Source organism: Paramormyrops kingsleyae, chromosome 18 (assembly GCF_048594095.1).
Source record: "Paramormyrops kingsleyae isolate MSU_618 chromosome 18, PKINGS_0.4, whole genome shotgun sequence".
NCBI lineage: Eukaryota > Metazoa > Chordata > Actinopteri > Osteoglossiformes > Mormyridae > Paramormyrops > Paramormyrops kingsleyae.
The window spans coordinates 7,383,314-7,409,173 of record NC_132814.1 but is presented as its reverse complement, the minus strand read 5'-3'; the positions used below and the strand labels follow the sequence as shown (position 1 = coordinate 7,409,173).

Below are 25,860 nucleotides of genomic sequence, written 5' to 3'. Positions count from 1 at the left end.
GCTGGCAGCTAGACTATGAAAGATTGCAAAACACCACAATCTGACATTGCAGTGCTAGTTGTGAGACAAGCGAACGACTCCGACTGGCACAAGGGGCAGCGCTTTTGACACAGAAACGTGTTTTTCAGACCGACCTCCCTCCCGTGTCACCCCTTCAAAAGAGGGAGCGGAAGGAGAAATAGTTCTTATCCTAAAATTGCCATTTTGGCCCTGGTAGTAGTTCATGTCCAGCTCAATATAACAATATAAACTTTTAAACTACTAGGTAAACAAATTTAAAAGTTTAAATCGATTCTCAAAATGAAGCATTCAGATCTGAAGGATCGGTGTTTCAGTATCGATCCGCGCATCCCCAGCCGAGGAATATCGTTCGATCCAGGCCAAAGGTGTTTTATATAATTAAGAGGTATCTAGATGTACATATAAGTATATAATTACCTATTCGCTAATATAGCTTTACTCAGTTAATTATTATGCTATATGTGGATGACCTGGAATACCTGATCGCTGCTGGACCCAGTAGATTTCTCAAATATGGTCCTCGTTAAACCGAATAACCGCATTTAACTTCGATGTCTGTATCGCTTGAAATGTCAGCTTATATGGAGTATGCGTATTTCTCAGAATATATTTCGGACAGGCAGCTTGCTAGTGATAATTATATAGTCTAGATACAGACATTTTTTGTGGTTATTTACAGAATCTCAATATTACCTTTATCTCGTAAGGCCCGATGACCCATACATCATACATACACGTGTCATGGTGCTATCTAAGAAGTATATTATAGCTTTATCTTTTTATATAAAAGAAGCGGTATGTTTCCACATATTGCAGATTATATATGATAATTATAAAACACGAGGACGGGAGCTTATCTAAGGGTTTTGCCATCAATCTCGCAGAACATATACTTTTTTATTCGGGGCTTTTATTTAAAAGACTGTAGAGTTAAGCCCCTTATCGGCTTGGATATTTTTTACTCTTGAGTGATTTTCAGATTTCGCGTATAATTGCATCACACCACATTCGTTACGATTGATGGAGAACAGGACCATTTGGACACTTGACTGGTGTGCTGACATTTAGCATCTTTTGGGTGTATGTACCGATCATCCAGGAAAATGGACACTTTCATGTCTTTCCTTCCTGAAATCAGACCGGCGTTCCGCGTGCAGATCCTCATGGCTGCCGCGTGGCCGGTTCCCTGCCCCGTGCGTGGGGGCACTGTCAGAGACGGAGGCATGGCCGCGCGTCTACACCAGCACACGCTGGACAGGAATCTGCGCAAGATGGAGAAGCTGCTCAAGAAAGGTGAACTCACACAGCCAAAGATGGCAGGTTGTGTCGATGTTATGTTTGCATAGTTAGCCATTGACGTACACAGTGACAAGTTTCAAACTGTCATGCTCACGCAGGAAATCTTACGGTAAATCTATATTATTCCGTTATAAGCCTAAAATTAGCGTCATTAGGGGTAGTTTACATACCCAACAGACTATTTACAAGGTAAAGCTCTTACATGCATGTAAATGCACATGCATGTGTGTGCAGACTTGTCTCAAATTGAAAGTCTCCCAGCCAGCTGAACAAGGCTGGCAACCCTGCAGTGGTCATTGAATAAATGCAAGTTTCACAGCCCCCGTGTGAGAGTAGCATGTACAGCCGACTGAGACAAAGTGAAATTGGGCGGTAACGTGCCGATAGGGTGTTGATCAGCACTGCCTACAAGGTTTTCGTTTGACTTTGTGCTTTCTCGCACAGTCCAGAGGCATGTTTTTTAAAGGATTTGGTGCCCTTAGTGTGTGCCCTATGATATATTGGCTTCCTGTCTAGGATGTCCCCACTGCTTCATGGGATGGGCTCCTGGTGACCCTACAGTAGAAGATGGATAGATATAGCTTACTTACAAAAAAATGTTCTGAAGGCAGACCGAAAAATGATTGGTTAAGAGAGATAGCAAATCAGATTGTAGAGGATGTAGGCGCAAGCAACTAGAGGAGGAGAGACCAAGACATCTGATTGGTTGTTCCCGCTTCCTCTAGCTGTGTGGACCCACCTCCTCTACAGTCTGATTGGCTATGACATGCATCCATTTCTATACATGAATATTGTAATATTCCATAGTGCTTTACAGCAGGTGAAGAGCTTATTAGTGATGTACTCTCTGTTATTAGTGATGTTGCTCTCTGTATTAGGGGTGAACGTCGACTGTGTCAATCACCTTGGCCAGACGGCCCTGTTCTGTGCGTCTCTCCTGGGTCTGACCGGAGCTACGGAGCTGCTCCTGCAGTACGGCGCCGACCCAAACCAGTACGGGCCCCCCTGAGCGCGCAGACACTCGCTGCGCAGACACTCGCTGCGCTTTGGCTTTTAGTGCCCCTTTGTTTCCCTCCATCGCCAAATGCTATTATTTACACCTGTATTCCTGCCGCTTACATTCGCGAGTCTGTGAGATGTGCTGCCCGCCCCCCGCAGTCGCTGCGCAGACATGAGCACCCCCGTGCATGCAGCTGTGTTCTCCTGCAATCCCTGGCTACTGGCAGGGCTGCTGGATGCTGGAGGCGACCTGAGACTTCACGACGACGAGGGACGGCTCCCCCAGGATTGGGCGGAGGCCGGCGCACAGGAGCACAGCCCCAGGGTACGGCCGTGTGTCCTCCTCCTCCCCAGGTCTTGTTTTCAGTTCTCCCAGGTAATTAGTTTAATAATGGCTGATTCTGATTGGCCAGAGGCTTCACACCTGACTCACAGGTAAAGGAAGGCTGGGAAATCAGCAGCGCTCGGCCCTTGAGGGCCGTGATTTGAATTGCCCTGCCCTGCTCTGCCCTAGTGAATAGGACCCATATTGTGGCAGATGTGCTCCTTACCTTCTGCTGCTGTTAACTTTGTTTCCTAACTGCCCGCCTTTGTTCCCGCCCCTGGCCCCGCCCCTGGCCCCACCCCTGGCCCCGCCCCTGGCCCCTGTGCAGATGCTAAGCTTCCTGAGGAGCTGCGCGTCGCACATGAACAGTCTTTTGCAGCCGGTCCAGCCCCAAGCCCTTCAGCCAACGGGCTGCCACTCCTGCAAGTCTCTCCTGCGCTCCCCCTCCTTCCTGAACCTCCTAAGACCCAGGTGTGGGCGGGGCCCCACTTGCATACCCTTGTTTGATTGGTCAACTGTTTTTTTTTTTTCTTCCTTTTTTTGTCTGTGGTCAGCAGGTACCTTTTATCCAGGCCAGCTAAAAATATGTTTTTTTTTTTTCTTTGAAAAGCATGAGCAACAAGGTTGTTGAGGACATTAAGTGCGTCAGAAAAAACAAGGTTTTTGGTGGACTTTCTAGGTGGCTGGTGTTTATATTGGCCTTTTAGAAATGGACAGTATTTATCATAAAACTATGATTTATTTATTTATTGATGCTGCAGTTCCTATTTTATTAGGGGAGACTGTAGGACGATAGGTTATTTCAAGGTGAAACGGTGCATTCATTTCAAGACAGGTGATATTTTAATGAGGCAGTCATTCTGTTTCGGAGCTGTTTCTTGTGTAGGCTTATTTTGGGGCATTCTGGGTTATTAATCTGTGTTACAGCGGTTCAGACCTCCACCCTAGCTCCAAGGCGACCGCCTCCGACGCTGTCCAGTGTTACGGCTTCGGGAAGGTATGTGAAAGGCTTGGCCGAAGCAGGGCTGAGTCTTCGCCCCTTTAACTTGTGTGGGTGGAATGAAGAAATCGGCGTTAGTAGTATAATTAGTGAAGAGTTAAGGGACATTCATCAGGACGGTCAGCAGCGGTGAATGTGGATGGATGGATTAGTGGATAGGTAGCATTGATGCACTTTTCTGGGACTGGAGGTTTGAATGTGCCCCCCCCCAGTCTCCCGAAGGTATCATGAGTTTCCTCTAGGTTACCTGTCATCCCCCCGCTGTCTAAAAGCGCACAGATCAGGTGAATTTGTGAATATTCCTGTGTGCGCTCAGAGAGTAGCGCTTCACCCAGCATTGTGTCCTGCATCATGATCCGTGTTTCCCAGAATAGACTCTTCAGAGCTCTTGAGCAGATAAGTGGTTATCGGACACGGATGGACAGGTCGGGTTACGCCGGCTGTCGGTCACTTTCCGCCCTTGGCCGTTGCAGTTGTGGTTGGACCGGCCGCGGAAGCTTCTGGGCCTGCTGGCCTGCATTCCTCTGATCTCCGACAGCGACCTTGGGCAAGCGGAGGATGAACCTTCTCTCTCATACTCCTGCGGTTCATTCATAAATATGATGAAGTAAGAGATGCTGGCCATAGCATAGCAGTGTAACAGAGACATCCTCAGACATTGTAAGACATCTTCACATTATGGATTCAGTCGTAGTGAATTCCCAGTAGAGAGCAGTTTTTTTGTATGATTATGACTTACTTGCAACATGAAAAGCTTTTAAAATACACAGTGATTTCAGGCTAAAATTGTATCTGCTTGCTGTAAAGAAAATGGTTGCTTTCTCCTCCCTAATTTGCGGCTTTCAGTTCCAGCTGGAAGGGCTGCCGCGTGACGGTGAAGGAGCTGCAGACTCGCCCGGCGTCGAAGTACGTCGGCCAAGATGGCTACCAGGACCTTCTGATCGCTGAGCAGGCGCACTGCTGGTAATGGAGAGGGGCCTCTTCCACAGACGTGCTGACAATTTTTGAACGGATTTTAAAATAAAAAAAAAAAAGTCAGTGTTTGTTCTCTTGATTTGATGTCACGGGGGTTTCAACAGCCGAAAGTCAATTAAAGCTGTTTTTGTCATGACAACATGGCGGATTGTAGATACAGATCAAACGTGTTGTTAAACGTACAGAAATTGATTACGATGTGATGTTCTCCTTCAGATAAAACCTGAGAAATGTCTCCTTTTTAAATGAAATGAGCCGTCCTGTAGCAGCGAGCGGCTTTGGTTGTTGTTTTGATGGCCTGTGTGCGTATGTGTCCTTAGTGTCAATGTGCGTGACTCCTCACCCCTGTGACATTTCACGGTGTAACGTGGGGCTTCACCTCCTCAGCCGGCTGTCCCACCCGCACCTTCTGCAGCTGCTGGCCGTCAGTAAGTCTGCTGAGCTGCTTGGCGTCCGGCTGGTGTTCGAGAGGGTGCACGTGGGGTCCCTCCACAGCCTCCTGCACCACAGGGTAACCCTGCCACAAGCCCCGCCCCCAAACCCCGCCCCAAATCAGGCACACCATGCCAACCCCCCCAAAACACACCCCCAGTCCAGAATGCGCAAACCCATTTTTGGAGTTATATGTGCTGCTGATTTTTTTTCTACCCCAAAAGCTACAAATTTAGCCATCTACATTATTTTTTGTATTATTTTTACCTAAAGTTTATCCAGGTTAAGTACTTCCTCAAGTGTATAACTTTCAGTACTCTGGTGTATTTCCTAACCTGCCAGGATACCAGCCATTAATCAGCTATCTTTCTCACACACGTTCAAACACAGTACTGCTAGGTAAGTCTTAGGCCATCAGAAATAATGTTTAAAGCTGTTTATCGGGGTAGTTAGGGTATATTTGTTCAGAAAAAAAAACACAATTTAACTGGAATATATACAAATGAACAGTAACAATAAAAAATAAATGAGAATTTCTTTAATTCTCCGAAAAGTTACTGATATCTTGTTGGATGGCTGGATGAACACAGCTTCAGCTCCCAAACCTCTCCTCAGGGGCACCTCAGCCGTTCTGTCTGTTTGTTAAATCTCAGCACCAGCTCACTTAATTAACAGCTTAATTAGTGAAATAACTTAATGAGCACTGATTAGCCATTAGCATTAACATGTTGTGCTAGTGGATGATTCAGCAAATACATTGGTGTATTGGATGGTTACTGAAAAAGCTTTGGTGACTTTGGGAGAGGGTTTGAAACAGATAAGCTGACACTTTGACAGACATGATGTCATATTTTTACATTAATATTTAAACACTTTGTCATTCTAAGACTTTTGACAGTGATGTATATATACTGACTATATGTATATAAAATACACTGTATAGTATACAGCTGTAATCATGACTATGTGAAACAGCCACCTATTTATTGAGAAGCCACATGGATGCAGGGCTCAGCAGAGGTGGAACGTTCAGGTCCAGAAAGTACAAATCCAGACCAAGGTTTTATTCCCACCCGTCAGTTAAGTGTAAAGAGTCAAAGTGACAGAGTACTCAACTGGTCGGTTGAAACAAAACCTTGGTCTGGAGTTGTGCTTTCTGGACCTGAATTCTGGGGCTCAGAGATCACACACCTGTACCTCCTTACTCCGTTCCAGAGGGCCGAAGTTCCTGTGCTCCAGACGGGGGTGCTGCTCAGCATGGTGCTGCACGTTTGCGAGGCCCTGCTGTACCTGCATGGTCGGGGGCTGGTCCTGAGAGCCCTGTCTTCCCACAGCGTACAGATCGTCCACCCCACGGTGGCCAAGGTCACTGGGCTTGGCTTCATGGTGCCCAGGTAGAGCCGGGGGGGGGGGGGGGGGGGGGCTTTTTGGCAGTTTATGGTCCGTTTGGTGGAATTTTCTAAAACCCTCATTGGACCTATTCCTCAGGCAGCCGTGTATGTGATTTTATTTGTCTGCCTTTTAATCATATGTTAGAGTATATTTGTTTTCTTGCATTTTAGTAAAATATGCAAGAATTAAACATAAAAATAGACAAAACGAGCGACCCTATTCCCTCCTCCATCTGTCCCGGGAAGCGAGGAGGGGCGTGGCTCTCATGGGGCCACACACCCGCCCCTCCCCCCCGAGCTGTACAACTGGGCCGCTCCGGAGGTCATCAGGTTGAGGGCCTGCACCGACAAGGCCGACCTGTACAGCGCCTGCGCCCTCATTCAGGAGCTCTACACAGGTGCTGTGTCTCAGCCTTAGTCTCCCCCACCGCGAGCGTGATCCTTCCCGCCATTTTGCCAGTCTGTGTTGCCTAGTTAGACGCAGGGTCCCCTTCCGTCACAGATGCGGTGCCTTGGGGTCCCGTGGACCCCTCCTGGATCCAGCAGGCGGTGGATTCCGGCGGCGCCCTGCCGGTCCACTCCGCTGTGCCTCAGCCCTATTACAGGCTGGTTAGCACCTGCCTGCAGGCCCAGGCACAGGATCGAACCAACAGCCTGCAAGACCTCCGTTACCTTCTCTGCCGTGACATCCGGGTACCGTAAGGCCGCCTGTGTCCTGCACGCTGTTACCTGATGAGAAGCAGAGCGGCGTCAGCACCGCGGTACCTGCTAGGTGTGTTTACCGGGTCTACATGCTCATCGGGCCGGTCAGGATGGATTGGAGGTGTGTGTCTCCTAGGCGCCGTCCCGGAACTCGTGGAGGGGGAGTGGCCCGTGTCCGGAGCCGGCAGGCCTGAGTTTGCCAGGCTGGGGACTGGAGTTTGCAGAGGACTGGCCTCACCCCCCCACAGGTGGGTACTGGGGCAATGAAATCGCCCGTTATCAGGGACCTGAGGACCTCTCCCCCTAGGGGTGGTAGTTATGCAGTCTGCTGTGGCGTAATGTAGCGTTTGTACCAATGTCAAGATCTATAGTTAGTGCAGATGTAAATGACTGTATACGGGACGCAACACTCTTAAATGTCATTAGATACACGTAAAGCCTGTCTGTAGGCACGCCGATAGCTGTGTAGCTTAACACAGGGAATCCTGGGAGCTTCTCCAGCCTGCCTGATGTGGTTTGGGTTCAGGTCCTGAAAGTAAAAATCCTGACCATGACTTTGCTTCAACCAGCCTGTTGAGGACTCTGTGACTGTGACTCTTAATACTCAACTGGTTGATTGAAACAAAATCTTGGTCTGGATTTTTATTTTCTGGACCTGAAATTTCCATATCTGCCCGCCCCATAGCGAGCAAGGAAACGGAGCAGGAGCTGCAGGCGGGGCTGGCCGACATCTTGCTGGACAGAGAGATGCAAAACCCGCTTTGGCGGCTGGACCATCTCCTGGACAGGGAGGGGGGGGAAGTTAAGAACCAGTTGCCTAGGATGGACCTGGGGGGAGAGACAGCAGAGGGGCAGCACGTCTCCTTCCGTTACCCGGATCCGGGCGTCCTGGAGGAGGCCGGCTCAGTGGACGACTCGGCGAAGAGGGAGCAGATCTCCAGGCACATGGGGGCCATCGTGCTGAACCTCAAGGTGTCCCAGGTGCTGATGCAGCAGTCTGAGGCCAGTCTCCTGGCCGTGGAGATGCGTGAGGGAGGTGGGACTTCCGGCGGCTCGCAGGACGAGTGCGGGTTCGACGAGGTGGACGGCCCGTGCCCAGACCAGGTCGCCAGAGGTGGGGGTGTTTTTGGTAGGGCTGTGGGGCCCCCCCTCTATTATCACCCGCCACTTGGTGATGTCTTGGGAGAGGACGAGTGGGACCACAAGGCACAGTACCCTAGCTGTGGGAATGAGGAGCCCACGTGTTACTTTTCGGCGGAGGAGGACGTGTATGCTGAAGAACTTCAGGTAGGACGCTTTCCTAAGTGACAAAGACCACAGGAGGAAAAGAGTTATCTTCTGGTTCAGGGTTCCCCAGTTTTGTTCTGGAGGGCCAGTCTGTAATACAGTTTGTAGATTTCCCTCCTCAAACACACCTGCAAAACCTGCTAACTAGCTGATCAAGATGTGTTTGCTAACTGCGTTGCGGACTGGCCCTCCAGAACCGGGATCGCAGAACCCTTGTCTGATTGAAGTGAAGTATTGCCCTCATGTTCCAGGCAATCGTAAGGCCCGTGTAAATGAAAGCTGGCTAAGGCACTATGGCTGATGGCTGTCGCTTCCCTCGGTAGGTGAGCGCAAACACGGGAGGAGGTCAGAGAGGAGGAGGTGGTCCGCAGCGAGCTGGGACACGGGGACGTGAGGACAGGTAGGGCTCAGACGGGACTCTGTGATGGGAAAGGAGAAGCAGAGTCTGGGTCGTTGTAGGCGTCAGCTAGGCGGTGAGGGAGCGGCCGTGTGCATTACCAGGGGGAAGAAGGCAGAGGAATTCACACTCACTTGTGATTTGTTTAATTTTTTAACCTTTGACTGGCAAGAATTACATTTATTGATTGAGAAGAAGATGCAGGTCCTCTTGTGTGGCTGCAGTTTGTGGACAGTTCTTCTGGGCTGCGATTCGCTCCTTTGCAGGAAGTCTGCATCTCCCAGAGCGACGGATTTGAGGAGGCCCAGGGGGTCCGGCGGCCAAGCCGAGTGGAAGAGTGAGGGAGCGGCCATGCTTTTCACACTCACTTCATCACTCTCTTACCTCTCAATGCAGAATGAGTTGTCATTGCTTGGCAAATGAAGATCAAGGGTCAACATTTCAGCTTCACAAAAAAATTTAAGGGAGGTCACTTTCTAATGGGAGGGGCAGTCATAACAGCTGTCGAGTAATTACATTTGATTTAGCTGAATTGTAAGACTTCAGCTAATGCATTCAGTATAATGGGGATTAAAGTGATTAATTAATTGGAAGGTGAGGTTCGTTAATCAATGGCTCAGCCGGAAGATGTGTCTTGTGCCCAGCCGAGGTCTCGGCGGCGGTGGCCCGGATGACCCGGGGTCGCTTGGTCGGTCCCAGGAGCAGCGAGAGCAGGGGGTCAGAGGATCTCCTATGGAGTCACAACCCCCACAGACCTGGGACAGAGGACAGCTGTGACAGCAGTGACCCGGAGACCCTCCTCAAGAGCTTTGCAGGTGACAGAGAGGAGCGACTAAATGTGAATCGCTAACAGATAAAAGAGATGTAATCCAAACCCTAAACTGTGTTTGGGAACAGTCAATGCTTGGGCATGTTCCCATTGAGAATGGGCAACAAATTTCTATCTGGGCACGTTTGATCTCAGTGGACAACTTTTTGAGATCTTTCAGATGCCCTGTTTATCTGCACCTTTAGGTTTGTTTCTCTAGTTACTGTTTTTATAGACTTTATAGACTAAAGACAGCAAAGTGAGCAAAAAATATACATCTTATCATACAAATTGATTGTTTATTGTTAAATCCAGTTGAAAAATGTAAAAACATTTGATCTAGTTTTCTGTTTTATTTCTTCTTATAACTTACTGCAGTTACCTGTTTGGGGAAAATAGTTTCAATAAATCAGAGCATCATTGATATATTTTTAATATACCTACTATGTGATATCATTTGCTCTACACCAAAAATAAAACAAAAAAGATGTACTGCATTTCATTATTCGTTATTTTTTTTTTTATCTCAGGTTTGTGAGAGTGACCCATGGGTGTGTCATGATGTTCACCCTAAGCTAACAAGGAGTTGATTGTGAGGTTTATAAGAGTGAGAGAGCACTCTCCCTTCCTATATGAGAAATGCAAAGTGACTGTTGTGCATCTCCCTTGTGTCTGAGCGTGTCAGCTCTCCTCAGGCCTCCAGAGTGAGAGTGAGGAGGAGCCAGACCTCCTCGCTGTCACCAGAATGTTCCAGGCCCCAATACTGCATGCTGCACAGGTAAAATATACCCAACTGCATATTTTATAACTAGATGGAGGGACAACAATGTATTCACGGATATCACCCTGTCCCCCAATCTAATCCCTACTCCTCCCACACCCCCCAGGCTCTGCAGTCTCTGGTCCCTTTACACACTCTCCCCACCTCTCCAAAAAATGCTTTTTTAAAAGCCTAACTTTGTGTGACTTGTCTCAGTTGAACCAGATTCAGCAGATCTGCATATACGGCTGTCCTTTCATGGGCCAGCACTGTGTGGCGCTGCTTCAATTTTGATGTAACCTGGGTCTCGAATTTTGACCAGTTCCAGGGCTTCACCTATACAATGTGTGTGCAAAGATTTAAAAGAGTTCCATCAAATACTTTTTGAGTTACTGTGCTAACTTGAAAGTGTCTGCCAACTGGTCCCTAAACCATATGTATTCCTTGTCCAAGGAATACAATAATGCTGTAACCAGCAATGCCTATGACACCTCCGGAGAACAGAAGACTATCTGAGTCAGATTCATAGCTATTCTTCTCACTCTATATGTTACTCACCTCCTCAGGCAATGTAGCGAAGAGTGGTATCAGTTTTTATTCTCTTTATTTAACCCAAGACTGTGTAAGTATCCAGCCAATAGCACGATGAGAGGGAGATGTGAGCCATACCGACCACCTAAAGGAATACCAACTCATTCACGTTGTCTGGGCCTCCTGGCCACAGATGACTAATGCAGATCAAAGCTGGTGCCTATTTGTATTTCCGTGGCCTGGGTTTAAACCCTTTGGCCACTGACTGTATGTGTACGTTGTGTACAGCTCTGAATGTCCAGGTAATTAAGGCAGGGGATCATGTGACCCTCTGTGTGCACAGGAGGAGTCTTCATCCGAGTCAGAGAGCATTGGATCCCCAGTAGAGTCCTTCAGTGTGTTCCTCACCCCAAACCCAAGGCACTCGCAGGTTTGACTTCAAACATGAGGATGCTGGCTGACTTAGACAGATTTGTGAACCGTACCTTTGTTTTGTTCTGTCCGGATCATTGGGTCAGGAATGCTGTAGAGACTGTTAGACTTAAGACTGCCATGTCGAAAAAGCTGACGGAGAGATAATAACAGAAAAACTGCTTCCTGTTTCAGTCGCCCAGCTTGGAGCAGGACCTGGAGGTCACAGTGGGGGTTTGTCAGCCTGGAGCGGGAGGAGCGGCGCAGGAGGCCAGGCTCAGAGGTAAAGGAGCGCGGAGGTCCTTTGCTGTGCAGTTAAGACGGACCTGTTGCATTAAGCGTGCAATGCTCTGGGTTACAGCACCTCACAGTGGTATGATGTTTTTCTCCAGGACGAAGATTTGCAGTGGAGGAGTCAGCAGAAGCGAGGCCTTACCCAGCCAGCCCTAGTTCTTTTCCAGCTGCCGGGTAAGGCCCACTTGTATATGCGGTAGGAGAAAGCTCCCCGAGTACCTGACGCCGTGTCCTTTCTGCATACAGCGACTGTCTCTCAGACTTGGCTGAGCTGTCCAGCATCACATGCTCACCTGGGCAGCAGCAGGAGCAGGCAGCACAGGCCCTGGGGTCCCCTGCCGTCAGCCGACGCCCCTCGCTGTGCTACAGCACCCCCCGCAGCCCAGGTGGGCCTCGCGCATGCGAGCCCAAGGACAGTTACTGTGTCATGGCTCTCTGGAGAGACACTGTTCGCTCACGCCGATTAGAACTTGGATGAATCTACTGAAAACGGGTCATGGCTACATGGGAATAATAGAGGAACGTTCCCTGGCATGTTTAATCGAGAGTATCATAATTTGAGTCCATATGTAACATTACGTGAGATCGTTCCTGTGCACAATCGCCTGTATGCTAATGTCGCTAACTGGGGCTTGTTTCTGGGACAGTGCAAAGCCCTAGATCCAGGGAGGCAGGCAGCCGTGTTGAGCCACCTCCACACCTGGAGAGGCCACTTAACGCCACCTGCTGCACCGGCTCCCCCACCATGGACACCTTCGCTACTGCCAGCACTTCCACAGTGGCTGTACTTTCCTGCATGATTTGCAATCGCTTATATATTCATTTATTATGAAAATGGAGATTTAAAGCATTAAAGACATGTTTAGGCTACAATAATGAACAGAACCTTTTACGGTTCAGAATGAAAATACCTTATTAGCCCCCAGTGTTCAGGCGCACACATTACAGGGTGGATACTGCAAACACTCACTCATATAGATGCGACTCCTTTTTCGCTACAGGGTGATATTCCCAGCATGCAGCAGTCCCCCCCACAGATTGACACCAGCTCATCCCATGTGGGTGAGAGTGGGACCACATGGGTGTCAGGAAGCCAAGATAAGCATGAGCCTGGGACAGACCCTGAGCATGATGACCAAGTGAAGGCGGGCGATCCGGAAAGGTCTCCCTCCAGTGATTCCCCCTCGCCCAGCTTGAGCTCCACCCCCGAGAATGTGCTGTACACTTCGGTGGAACTTGCTGAAGGTGCGACATGTCATAGGTATCTCTTAGCAGAAAATTCACCCTTTTCTGGCATGTTGGTGACAAAATTAATCAGGATCCCCAACCCTGCCTGGCGAAATTAATATTTAAAAATGGAAGAATAGCACTGCTTTTGAAAATACCTTCAAAATACAGCATACCATGGCAAAAAATACAATAATTAGCTAAATATGGCGGAGACAGCAGATTTGTTTCTATGCCACTTTGTCACTTTAAACACAGACTTTAGACTGTGTACAATTTTTATACAATTTAGAACCATAATGTTTTGCATTTGCATTTTTCTTTAAATCCTGTTTTGGCCCAACTAATCGATTAGTTGAGCGCGTGATCACGATTAATCGATTTTTTACAGCCAAAAATGTCATTTATCCCATTTAAATGTTAAATACATTTGTCTCTGTATAGTGAGTGTGTGTAGGGCCCCATCCATATTTGTGCAGACCCAGAAGGTTTCGAAATCACTCTGGGATATGCAGCGAATAGAGCTCCAAGTCGATCACTAAGAAGTGGGAATTAGACAGCACCATCGAGAAGCTGCAGCCCTTCAGCCCCGATAATGGACTGAAATGCGTGGCCCAAGAGACACTGGAGTGGCTTAAATACAAAAAAAACTAACCACCATCAAGTGGACTGGAAAAAGCCCACACTTCAGTTCAGTGTATTTTACAAATTACCGAATGTAACAAAATCCAAGTGTTCATTAAGTATTAAAACGTATAGCTGCTCTGTATGGGGGTTAACATAAGGTTGTCTGATCCAGTTGGTCCTCATGCAGATATGTACTGGACTTCATTCGGCATGCCACCTTACCATGATTTAATTGCTACTTCAGTCAGGCAACTAATTTCTGATAATGTCTGCCCTTTATCTTTGTGCATTCTGGTGAAGATTGGCGGAAATGTCAGCGTAAAGTGGTTTTCTATATCAAAACTGGTATTAATTCGTACCTCTTCAAAGTGTTGAAAAATTGTAACACAAAAGGTAAAAGCCCTATTAAATCAATACTAAAATTTATGTAAGTCAAAATGCTGTAAGTTGGGGGAGCGTACATCCTACTGACCCTTCAGATTTACATTTGATTAGAAGGAAGTTACAAAGTGAATATAGCTTAATTGTAGCATTTTGGCATATGTAGCATATGTCGCTAGAAATCAGGCTGAACAGCATCGAGACCTGTTAGAATCTTATATACGTGGATCATGTCCCCCCCTTCATCTATTTTGCGCGAGGCTAAACAGATTCAGCTCAGCTAACCTCTCCTCATAAGACATTCCTCTAAGACCAGGAGTCATTCTTGTAGCCCTACGTTGAACCTTTTCCAAGGCACACTACATTTGTGAGATCTTAGGTCCAGCTAGAAATCAGGCAAGTTGCCTGCATGCTGCAACCTGTAGTTCTACAACTACAAAAAACTCAGTGTTAACATTATATTTTATTTATATGTTCAGGTGACCACTCTGTCGCTGGCCACACCAACCTCAAGGGGAGTATGTCTGCACACACCAGCCAGGGATCATGGTGCCCCACAGAAGATCACAGTTTACTGGAAGATACAGTCCAACGGTGGTGTCCAAATTTCCGCATAGATAAGCTAAAACACATTACCATAAATTAGAAGGCTGAAATAAGGCTGAGGACAATCCACAGATCAACTTCAGATACGAGCTTAGTCGTCCCCTCCACAGGGTGCATTCGACGTTGGACGAGATGCTGCATCACATGCTGCTGGAACTGGCTGCTGGAGAGAAGATGGCAGGAAATGACACCTCAGTGCTCTGTGCGCGGTGAGTTCACGGTCCCTAAATTGTGCCACAACTTTAGTTACATTGAGTTTAGAATGTGAGAGGTGGGATTGAGACCTATTAATGAACAATTACAAACAAGAGGAGGCCATTCGGCCCATCAAGCTCGTTTGGGGAGAACTTAACTAATAGCTCAGAGTTGTTAAAATCTTATCTAGCTCTGATTTAAAGCTTGCACTACACTAGCATGAAGACTATTCCATACTCTAACTACACGCTTTGTGTAAAGAAGTGTTTTCTCAAATTCAGTTTAAAATGTTCTCCTGCTAATTTCCACCTATGGCCACGAGTTCTAGTATTTAAACTAATATTAAAGCAGCCTTTTGGCTGAACAGCATCGAGACCTGTTAGAATCTTATATACGTGGATCATGTCCCCCCCTTCATCTATTTTGCGCGAGGCTAAACAGATTCAGCTCAGCTAACCTCTCCTCATAAGACATTCCTCTAAGACCAGGAATCATTCTTGTAGCCCTACGTTGAACCTTTTCCAAGGCAGCAGTGTCCTTTTTAAGGTATGGTGACCAAACATGCACACAATATTCTAGGTAGGGTCATACCAAAGAATTGTATAATCGTAGCATCACCTCCCTTGACTTAAACTCCACACACCTAGAGATGTAACCCAACATCCTATTGGCCTTTTTTATTGCTTCCCCACACTGACAAGAGTGAGACATGGAAGCATCAACATACACACTGAGGTCTTTCTCATGATCAGCTACCTTTACTTCAGTGGAACCCATAAAATACCTCTACTTTATATTTCTGCTCCCTGCATGGATTACCTTACATTTATCTACGTTAAATTTCCATAGCCCAGTCACTAATTAAATCAATATCCCGTTGTAGCCTCTGTGCTGCTAATTTAGTATCTGCTACACCACCCACCTTGGTGTCGTCTGCAAATTTATTGTACGTATTGGTGTCAATATCATTAATGTAAATTAGGAACAATAATGGTCCTAAAATTGAACCCTGCGGTACCCCACTATGAACGCAGGCCCACGGCAACATTATGCCTCTAATAACTACCTGCTGCTTCCTGTCTGTTAACCAGTTTTCGATCCAAGCTGCTACAGTTCCTAAAATCCCTGCAGCTTTGAGCTTTAGCAAGAGCCGTTTGTGAGGAACAACATCTATGGCCTTCTGGAAATCTAAGTAGATCACGTCGTAGGCTTTTTTGTGATCAATTTCTCTTGTAGCTTCCTCAAAGAACTCAAGTAGATTAGTTACACAGGACCTACCTCTCCTAAATCCAGAATCCTCAGAATGTTATTTGAATCCAGGTAATCTACCATTTTCACTTGGATTATAGCTTCTATTACCTTTCCAGTTATGCAAGTTAAGTTCCCTTGTAATATGCAGCCGAACCTGCCCACATAAATCTACGGATTTTATTTACAGTCTATCCGTCCTTCCATCTAAACTGCTTCCCCTGGTGAGAATTGCACTACTTGACATAATATGTAAAGATGAAAGATGTCATATTACTATTCAAATGGTTATTGTAAAAATATATGAAAGTGGCCGCAGAAGTCACATACAGCTGATTGATTCATTTAGGTTTTGGTTCATGTTTTGTGTGTCTGGACTATCTGCATTTGAGTCCGACAGGGAGGGGGTAGGGAATGAAATGGACAACCTGGAGTCTAGGAAGACGTTACAGTCTGATGACGCTGTACCTTCAGTACCCGGGACCACAAGTCCTGGGAAAACAGCATCCACACCCTGACAAATTTAAATGTGTTGGAGAACAGCAAGGTAACGCGTGCCTACAGTGCTTTCAAGCAGTCGTGTAGGTGTGAGCGCTGCTTTAACGTTGACTTATCTGCATCTCGATAGGCTGAGTAGATGAACATGAAGAGAAGCTGGAGGCTAGAGGGATCTGAAGACAACCTCAATGGTCCTTTCCAGCCCCACTGAGTTTCATTCACTTTGATTTGATTGTTATGAATGGTTCTTTATGGCATGACATTATATTTGTAACCATTCACAGTGAAGACACTAATCCCTCTTTTGCCAAAGTATTTTCTTGAAAATGACATGTGCATTGTAATAATAGAGGAAATCCATATGGTGTAACTTACTGGCAGTGACTGTCCTGGGTCAGGTTCCCACAAAAAGTCAAACTGGCCCAAACCAGTCACTGCTCAAATTATCCCATTCCCAGCAGGGTACAAGAAAATAATCACCTACATTATTATCATCACTCCTTGTTTGTGTTTAGACTTAAAATCAGTGTTAATATTTTTATTCTCTCGTTGCAGTTTTGTTGTTATTGAATTGTTTGCTCTTACATTGTGCTGTTGCCCCTTATAGCTTGAGATCCTTGTACTTTACAGTGTAACGTAATGCAGCGTTATATATTTATAAGTAGTATATTTTATAGGGTGTTCGAAGAATCCTTTTGGACACAACTGGAAGGACTGTGATCTTTTTGTGATGCTGTCTTTGTAGTGAGAGTTTTGTTTAGCTCACTGCTCACTGACTTTGCAGAATTTCTCTTCATATTGTAGTATTTCAATGAGACGTGAGCTGTTCTCCATTTAAATGTCTACACAACTTTTTTCCAAATAAACACCTTAACATCCATTGTTTCTTTCAATGTTTCATTTTTTCTAAGTAAGCGATTTCTCTTCCTATTTTAAGCCATCTAACCTTTTTAACTTAGTGTGGATATATGGAAATTTCAAGTGTGGATATACACAAACTCAGAAAACATTACACAGGATTTTTACGTTGGATGTTTGGTTGTGGCATTAACATGACGTGTAGTTATACAGTGTATGATTAAAATGCTTTTAAAGGTGTTGAAATAAATGTATGTTACAGGTAAAGCGAAGCACTGCAATAATCACTGTAGTCCTTTTCAGTAAACATAAATATTAAACATTTAATAAAATATTCATTTAACAGAGTTTTTAATTTAAACAGCCTGGAATACTTACCGTGTATGTTTGAAAGTTTTGTTTTGACACTAGTTCCATGAAAGCAGATGCTTCAGGACTGTACGACACAGTTGTTGGAATGTGCAGTACGTAACCTGCATTGATCCCTGCAGTCTTTAACACAGACCCATGCAAGCCCCTCAGTCTCTCGTTGCTAGGCGAACACATCCTTTCTTGTCCACTTCAATAAGGGAGAGGTGCTTTAATGTTTTCAACTTGGCTTCGCTCAGCTTCATGTTCATTTTCTTCATCTGCATCGAGTTAAGGGTCCCACTGGGGAGAAATGAAGTTCATATTGATAAGGTAAATACATCACTATTTTACCAAACCTAAACACACATAGGGCTAGGAATGTGGTCCATTTCCCAGGCTTAACAGGGAATACTACAAAAACACTATTTTGCTTTCGTTACAAATTTATAACTCTTGTCGAAGACAGTTATAAAAACAAACAGCCGTTTCAACAGCACATTCTGTCACAACTCCCCCAACCTGTTGTTTGCGACGAAGTGTTCGAACAGCTGCTTATAGAAGGCATTGAGGTCAGCCAGCTTGACGTTGGAGCGCACGCTGCGCGGTACCGCCTCCAGGTCCACTTCGCTTAGCTCCTCAAACTCCTTGCTTGGGGCTGCAGAGATGATTGAAGAGGTTAGATGTTTCTTTCTGAAGTCATGTCAAACAGCAGGGTTGGGTAATGAGAGTTACTAGCTCCAGACAGCCCTATCACTTCTTTACTAATATTCAGTGGTGAGGACTTCTTTTACTTACGTTGTGACTCGTTATCGGCTGGGACCTCAGATGTGGATGGGCTCTAAACACAAGTTAAATAACCATATGTGAAAACAGCAGGATTCCTAACATTTAAGATCCATGCAGAAATGCTCTATCACAGGTCAAGGAGGGCCAGTCTGCAGATTTCCCTGCTCAAATACACATTCAGTTCACCAGCTAATTGCCAAGTTTAGTAGGTTTGTTTGAGCGGGGAAATCTGCAATCTGTGTTGCAGACCGGCCCTCCAGGACCAGAATTGAACTCTGTTCTATCAGGAGCTAAGAAAGGCCGCATTATTGCATGAATCAGCACCAATCTGTAGCAACAACTTCACAACTACAGTGGTTCATTTTATACATTATCAAAGTCCAAATGTATGAGAATTCTTTCTAAGCCATTGCTTCCTATAAGCCATATTTGCGTTCACCTTACCGTTGCTGTCAGCTGATAATCAGGCAAGCAGAGAAACTCAGCTGCCTCTTGTTCTTTGTCTGTAAGCGGGGGAAGCTAAAATACAAAGGAGCAGACTTCTTCAGGCTTCCTACAACCACTTACTCTGCCTTCCATATTTATGGCAGATAACCATTTGTCTACAGGTGGTTAAGCAGGCAGGTGAGGGCTGTACCTGGTAGTCTGAGATGAGCTGCAGCTCTTGCACCAGCTGTACCGTGGTATTTAGGTGGACCTTGATGGCCTCCACAGACTGCTTCTGCTCCACTGCGATCTCCTCTATTTGCCCACATAGGGACTTGTGTCGCGCCTTGATGGCAGACAGATTCTCCAGCAGCTTCACGGGGTTTTCCTGTAGGAAAGGTCACACATCATGAACTATGCAGATCTCCAGTACGACATAGGCGGCGTTTACTAGCAGCACGTAACAGGAAGTGGTCGTGATTTTCTTTTACGGTGGTGAAACGTAAATTGCGAAGTGATCAAATGCACCCACCGATTATTATGTAAGTGAATATTCGGCATTGTGTTTTACATTCACGTCACGTAGGAGATTCCGCGAAAATGTCCACCGTGGCTGATTCGCTGCGATACATGGCCAGTCCCAGGGTCTCGTTTATAGCTACACCATTAATATAACGCGTCAAACTGTTAATAGACCAAGAGGAGGGGTAGGTGGCGATGAGCCCCCAAGCCCACGGCCCTCCGTGCCCTGCATGTCTGCTGAATTAACTGATGCAACCGAAACACAGAAGACTGACACGTTTCCAAAATGCACCCAAATGCGCCATTTGCGAAACCAATTATATCCGATACCGAGAAAGGGCAAGTTTTTAAAAAGCCACGAAGGAATGCCGTATATTTAGTAGCTATGAGCAATGCTTTAGTTTCACAGCCAACGTTTAATACCCCTTCCCTTTTGAAATAAGCGGGAAGGCTACGTGACAACGGACCATGTTATGCATAAGGCATTTATTAATGCTTTGCATTTTGTGGGTTATCGTATCCGCTTATGGTAAATTACAATGCATTGTAAATGTAATGTATACTGATGTGGTGTTACAGCGGTCCTACGTAGGCCGCGCGGTATCGTGTCGTTTAATTCTGATTGCTTATTGTGCAATAAAAATTAGCTTTTCAATTCTGTAAGTGTATACACAAATACATACACACACATTTTTATATATTATTTTTTATGCCGCCCTTTTAACCCCGCTGCTCCTTTAAAACCGCACAATATCTTTATACCCTTTGGGCAGCGTATAATTTTATGCAGTTAATACAGTATTGCCAGCTGTCAGGTATCTGACGTGACACTCACGCTTTCAGACACTCGCGCTCACGCAAGAAATCTTACGGCAAATCTATATTATTCCATTATAAACCTAAAATTAGCTACAGCAAAAGCGCTGGTGAGGCTTGCAAAGCTTACAGACTATTTACAAGGTAATAAACTGTTACACACATGTAAATTCATATGCATCTGTGTGCAGACTTGTCTCGAATTGAAAATCTCAGCTGACCAAAGTCGGCAGTCCTGCAGTTAATTACTGTCACATGAGTTGGGCCGTCGCATGCCGTCGTATTTGCCGCAGACAGCGCGGCCATGTTTGGGGTCTCATGCGCTTATACTTCTTATACCGCTGGTGACAGGTTGGGCAGTCCGTGGTGCCTTAATCTGTTCGGGTGCTACTCTGATCGTGATGATCGTCGGTTTTAAACACACTGTGACATATTGTGCTTGTACTACGGCAAACCGGGGGTTTTAATAAGGAAAAGGTCTTCATTTTTGCTAAGGGGATCGGTCAGCGTGGGCCGCATGGCCAGCAGAATAGGAGGCTTTTAACGAGGTCCTGTCACCCGACTTGCCTTACCTGCGCCTCCCCGTTCCCCGGAACGGTGGACATGAACTCGAACTTTAGCTGTTTTTCCACGTACTCCAGGTCAGCCTCCGCTTTCTGGAACTGAGAGGAAACCGTGCATAACAAACGGCAAGCCCCGTCACTCTGCCACAGTGCTAGGCGAGCGTGATTAACAGCCATGGAAAGGCGAAGAACAGCTGTATGCAGGACAGAGTACATCCAGGGGCCCACACGTTTTGTACGCAGATTTAGTTCCACAACTACATTTCACTCTAGGCATTTTCATATTGCTATGTGTTGCTGAAATGTACACATATTATGGGAGCTCAAATGACCAGCTAATTTCTGTATTATGCATATAAACATAGTTTTTTAAAACCTGAACAAACCTCATGTTATTTAATACCGTTTAGTTTTCCATTTTATGCAAAGACCACAGGTACACCAATGACAAAATGAATATGCTTAAGTCCTAGCAAACCACGTGCACTTGGATAATGAAAAAGCTTTTTTAGTCCATAAATTGCTTTCAGCTTCTTCCAAATATGCTTGTGGTTTTTGTTAAGTTAAACACATTACGTGAACTCAGCATAGTATCTTAAGAATTCAAACATTTGTTTTTGGCTTTTTTTTTTTTTTTTGCAAAGTGAACAAAAGTATGAGGCTGGGAGCGGCGACGATCAGGCTGAGATCGGGCTCTGCCCAAACACTGACACCCTATAAGCAATATTGCACTACTCTGAAAACAGCGGACAGCAGAGACAATATTGATAGGGTTTCAGGACTTAGGACACGTCAAGAAGTACGCATTACACAAAAGGATAGACTGACGAGAAGCTTCCCCTTTATATGTAACGCTAATTGAGCTATACTGCATTAATCCTGCATATTGACTGTAGCATACAGTAAATCAAATGATCTCGTCATTCACGTGTTTGCACTACAGCAGACTACGTGAAATACAGAACTCCAAACTTGATCGCAGCAGTCAAACAAACCGTCAGTACAAATCGTCTACTTGTGCCACACAAATACATCTACACCTTTTACATTAAAGCCTTTCCCGGTTCCTGCAGCCTCCTCTGACTGGTGTTTGGCTGCTTTCAGACGCTTTGACAATACTATTGCACTGCTAGCTGTCTAATACAGTAGTGCAATAAAGTCAGAGCAGCTGTAAACAGCACATCTGGTGTCTATTGATTCTTTTTTTGCCAAGTTGCACGGTCCTTTTTGGCATTATCTAATTGGGAACAATCCCTGGCCAATGCCCTTTTAACATTGCACTGCTTTCATTACTTTGTCATCAGTAGTACAACATAAAAGGGGCAGTGGACAGACAGAATGCACGGTGGTGTCTTTCCTTTAAAGCAAGTTTATGCAAAAACAAAAAGGGAGGAAAAATAAACATTAAATGACAAACTGCACCTGCATAGACCTTTGGGACGTTACCCATTATACACAAACAGGAGCTGGAAACCAGGTTTATATTTCGGCAGAATTTGCCTGAACAGGTAACTGGCTGGCTACGAGCCTTGGTCGGTGGAAGCAGCCTCATGAAATACGCGCACGTACCTAAATTCGGGGAGTAGTTGGGAAAGTGCGCGCCGCCATGCGACATGAAGGCACCCGCAGCGCCGAGTGCGGACAAACTCACTTTTTTAAATGTTAACGGTCACGACGAGCGAGTGCGCGTGGGAGACGGGCACGGCCTCCCGCACGCTCAGCCCCTTTCCCTCGCGTTCGCCCCAATTCCAAAACGCATTCGGCAGGATCGGGGCGCTAGTTTGGGAGCTATAGCTATCACCGATACGCAAAATGCTGGCCATCGTCTCACTTCCGTTTTCATTATATTCTCCCCTCTCCCCAATCCCACCCTTTGGCTTGCGAGTCGTGTGATGGGAAAGACAGAAAAGAAAATGTTGCTCCTTTGTACAATTCGTAAAACCCTTTTTCTTTCGGTCAGCTGCCCGAGTAACTATTGGCAACAAAACATGGGTTCTTCGAAACGTGTTCGTTATAACGAGATTAAACAATTCTTCATATTTTAGTGATTATTTTAGGATAAAACTGCGCTTACCATCGCCTCCAGCTTATTGACTGCTGTCTCCATGTTGAATAGTTTACATTCCTTAGGCAGCCCCGTAAAAATAAAGCTAGTACCTCATGTAACAGCTGCTGTGATTGGCTAGCTGTCAGGAATAGTGTCAGGAGATAGGCCACTTGAGAGATAGAGCGGTCTAGGAAGTGGGTGTTGTAAAAGAGAGAGCTCATAAAATGGCGTTCTGAATGCTGATTGGACGAACTCGTCTTCAAACAGTAATTGGACGGCGGTTTCAAAGTCTGCGGCTGTTGGATTTGTTTCAGTGCTGAAGGCTGGTTTAAAAAACCTGGAGTGTTTGCTGAACTTTACGTACTTCGGGATTCATCTTTATTAATTTGTGTAATGTGTGATTTAATAATTTAGTGATGTTAATATATTTTATGGCGCTGGCTGTCGGTGTCTGTGAAATTGATTTGCTTATTGATGTGTTGTAATGTTGCAATCTTGCCTATATCTCTGCGTTTTCTAGATTCCCTACACTGGCCTACAGGATTCCTTTCACGTGAACAGTTTTATGGTTTAAATCAGAATTAGTATTCAAGACTGTTATAAGGTAATGGCTTCCAGTTTCAAGAAACCACTGTATTATTTACGCGTGATTATTGACGTCGTTTAGTACGTAAAATTTCACATTTATTCAAGGACAACAAACATGTTCTATTACTAGTTTTGGTGATATCTTTAATGTAGTTGTGTTTGAGGTTGCAGCCCGCGGTATCTGTTAACATATACAGCTGTCAGATAAATACTTTGCCCAAATGTTAATCAAATCCAGTGCAGGGACTGATCAGTCAACTGTTTTGTGAAGTTCCGGGATTTACCATTACATTGGTATACAAAATAATCAAGGGTAAGATTATTTTATCTTTGTGCTTAAAATGATGAAATATATAAGTTCCCTTTTTTAAACTCTATAAAATGCCACTTTCATTAAAAGGGGGTTCTAGTGCTGCAACTAAATAGAATAGTTACTCATTTGAACTGGTTTAAATATTTAGTAGCTTTGAAAATAATATGTATGTATGTTGCTACATTAATGCTTTAATGTTTAATATTGACGTTTAATGCCTAGTTTATATAATAATGTTGTTTTATGATTTTGTTCTCAGGATTATCTTGGTTCTTGGGTTTGTTAGTTAATATTTATATTTAATATATGGCCATAACAAACGATGAATATATATCGCTTTTATATAAAACGATCTCTAGTTGTTTATCCTATGTATGCACTGAATATAACATGTTGAAACATATGCAAAGTATATAAGCAAATATTTCTATAATTCCAAATACAAAATCCTATGATTTATTTTTCCTTTTAAAACTTTTATAGACAGAAGTACAGTGTCATTTTCAACAAATGCATCAGCAATAAACATAAACAAAATCACCTCAAACAATGCATGGATATTAATCATATTTTAATATACTGTGCTAATGCTATGCATGAGTTCAATTAAAGTTAAGGGTGGACAATGATGCAAAGGTCTTTAGAAGTTCTTTTTTGGTGTTAATACCATAATCAATAGGCTGCCATAAATGTTCTATGTGTTGAAACAAAAGTAACAGTAAGGTATTGTTCTGTCCCACCACATATATATATATATATATATATATATATATATATATATATATATATATATATATATATATATATATATATATATATATATATATAGTACTTGCTTATATTTTGTTATTCCGTATTCGTTAGCAAAGAATTAACAGTAAAATATCATCTCTGTTAAGGGCAATGTTCTGATACAATTATCAGTATTATTTCTAGTACAATTTCACATTCACCGAGTTCAAGAAAATATAAAAATAATACTTAGTAGTACAACATATCTTTAAATAAGTCAAATCTGCATTATAAATCTGAATTTATTTTTATGTGTGGCATAGATTGATGGTTTAAAAATACATTCAAAGCCTTTTAATATTGAGAGTAATTTTGTGGATCTCCTAACCTGTTTTATATGTTTAATTTATTTGTAGTTAAAATATAACTCTTAAATGATCTTTATCCAGTTATTGCATTTAATAATCCTACATGACATGTATGATATTTATTTTAAATTGCCAATCTACTTAATTTGCCTGAACTATCAAAATTAATCAAAATATTGCTTAAGTAAGATTGAAAGATTAGTGAAGGTGTTAAATCAGAATGTGTTCTGTAGTGAAATAGTTTTTTCAAAATGGTGTTAAATTGCAATAACTCGTAACCCAGTCGTGCATTTTGAATGTTAATGTTTTTGAAAATATGATTTGTAAAAGCTGAACAATAAGTTAATTTTCAACCCTCTGAAAGTCATGTACTTTACCGTGTTGTGGCCAGCGTTTTATGATACAATTAATTTAGACACTGGACTAACGGAATGAGTGATTATTTTAAAAGGTTTACATCTTAAGGAACACTATATGAAAACAAACTTTGAAAAACAACCTCATTGCAAATCAGCCTTTTGGCCCTAACAGGTAAATTGAAATTATTCTACTCGTACAGATTGAAATGTGTTACATTTCCTTCATGTCATACTTTGTCCTCTTTTTTGCAGTTGTGTTGTGGGAAAATTGAATATCACCATAATCTAAAAACTAAAGTAATATAATCTTGCCCCCCATTCAATTAAAATAAAACAAAAAACCTTAATTTAAAAACGTGGTTTTTTTCTGCTGCAGATCATTCTGAATGGGAAAACTATAAAAGGTAGCCTGTGAAAATAAGTTATTTTTGCTTGATTTAAAATCAAACTAAAACATAACACTCCAAATACAAAAGTTTAAGGCTATTTTAGTAGATTATGTATGAAGTATGTTTATAGTAATACAATAATCAACACCAAGATGGTATTGGAGAGTAGTTTGGATAAAACAGGGAGACAGATACACTGGTTTTTATAAACTCCTACCTTAACATCTAAAATATTATAACATTCATATTATTTTAATATTAAAATATTAAAACATCATAAAAAAATATTTTGTTTTTAATACATTACCAAGATAAGCCGCTTCCTAGT

General features: G+C 44.1%; 2 protein-coding genes across 10 annotated transcripts; one reads left to right on the top strand and one right to left on the bottom strand.

Annotated features, from left to right (window-relative positions):
- The first annotated feature begins 270 nt into the window (after positions 1-270).
- On the top strand, positions 271-17,294 carry tex14 (testis expressed 14, intercellular bridge forming factor). 8 transcript variants are annotated; one of them, XM_072702119.1, is made up of 28 exons: positions 271-406; positions 1,160-1,314; positions 2,199-2,313; positions 2,479-2,644; positions 2,973-3,115; positions 3,572-3,641; positions 4,118-4,251; positions 4,491-4,607; positions 5,007-5,130; positions 6,267-6,445; positions 6,689-6,840; positions 6,945-7,135; positions 7,281-7,392; positions 7,830-8,431; positions 8,755-8,831; positions 9,095-9,165; positions 9,473-9,643; positions 10,332-10,414; positions 11,271-11,357; positions 11,534-11,621; positions 11,731-11,806; positions 11,879-12,018; positions 12,280-12,416; positions 12,634-12,877; positions 14,347-14,461; positions 14,584-14,682; positions 16,266-16,463; positions 16,545-17,294. In XM_072702119.1, exons 2-27 carry the CDS (start codon positions 1,185-1,187, stop codon positions 16,432-16,434), a joined length of 3,792 nt encoding a protein of 1,263 aa, XP_072558220.1. In that variant the 5' UTR covers positions 271-406; positions 1,160-1,184; the 3' UTR covers positions 16,435-16,463; positions 16,545-17,294. The 8 variants fall into 8 exon arrangements, 7 of the variants coding, with proteins under 7 accessions (XP_072558220.1, XP_072558221.1, XP_072558217.1 ...); XM_072702120.1 differs by having other exon boundaries at positions 10,314-10,414; positions 16,317-16,463; XM_072702116.1 differs by having other exon boundaries at positions 10,314-10,414.
- Positions 17,295-17,568: 274 nt separating this feature from the next.
- Positions 17,569-22,968, bottom strand: ska2 (spindle and kinetochore associated complex subunit 2). 2 transcript variants are annotated; one of them, XM_023819386.2, is made up of 7 exons: positions 22,811-22,968; positions 20,746-20,835; positions 19,047-19,223; positions 18,854-18,928; positions 18,419-18,461; positions 18,143-18,278; positions 17,569-17,923 (listed from the first exon to the last, which is right to left on the bottom strand). In XM_023819386.2, the coding sequence occupies exons 1-7, from the start codon at positions 22,841-22,843 to the stop codon at positions 17,791-17,793; spliced, it is 687 nt and encodes a 228-aa protein (XP_023675154.1). In that variant the 5' UTR covers positions 22,844-22,968; the 3' UTR covers positions 17,569-17,790. The 2 variants fall into 2 exon arrangements, with proteins under 2 accessions (XP_023675154.1, XP_023675155.1); XM_023819387.2 differs by lacking the exon at positions 22,811-22,968 and adding an exon at positions 22,306-22,434.
- Between the last annotated feature and the right edge of the window lie 2,892 nt (positions 22,969-25,860).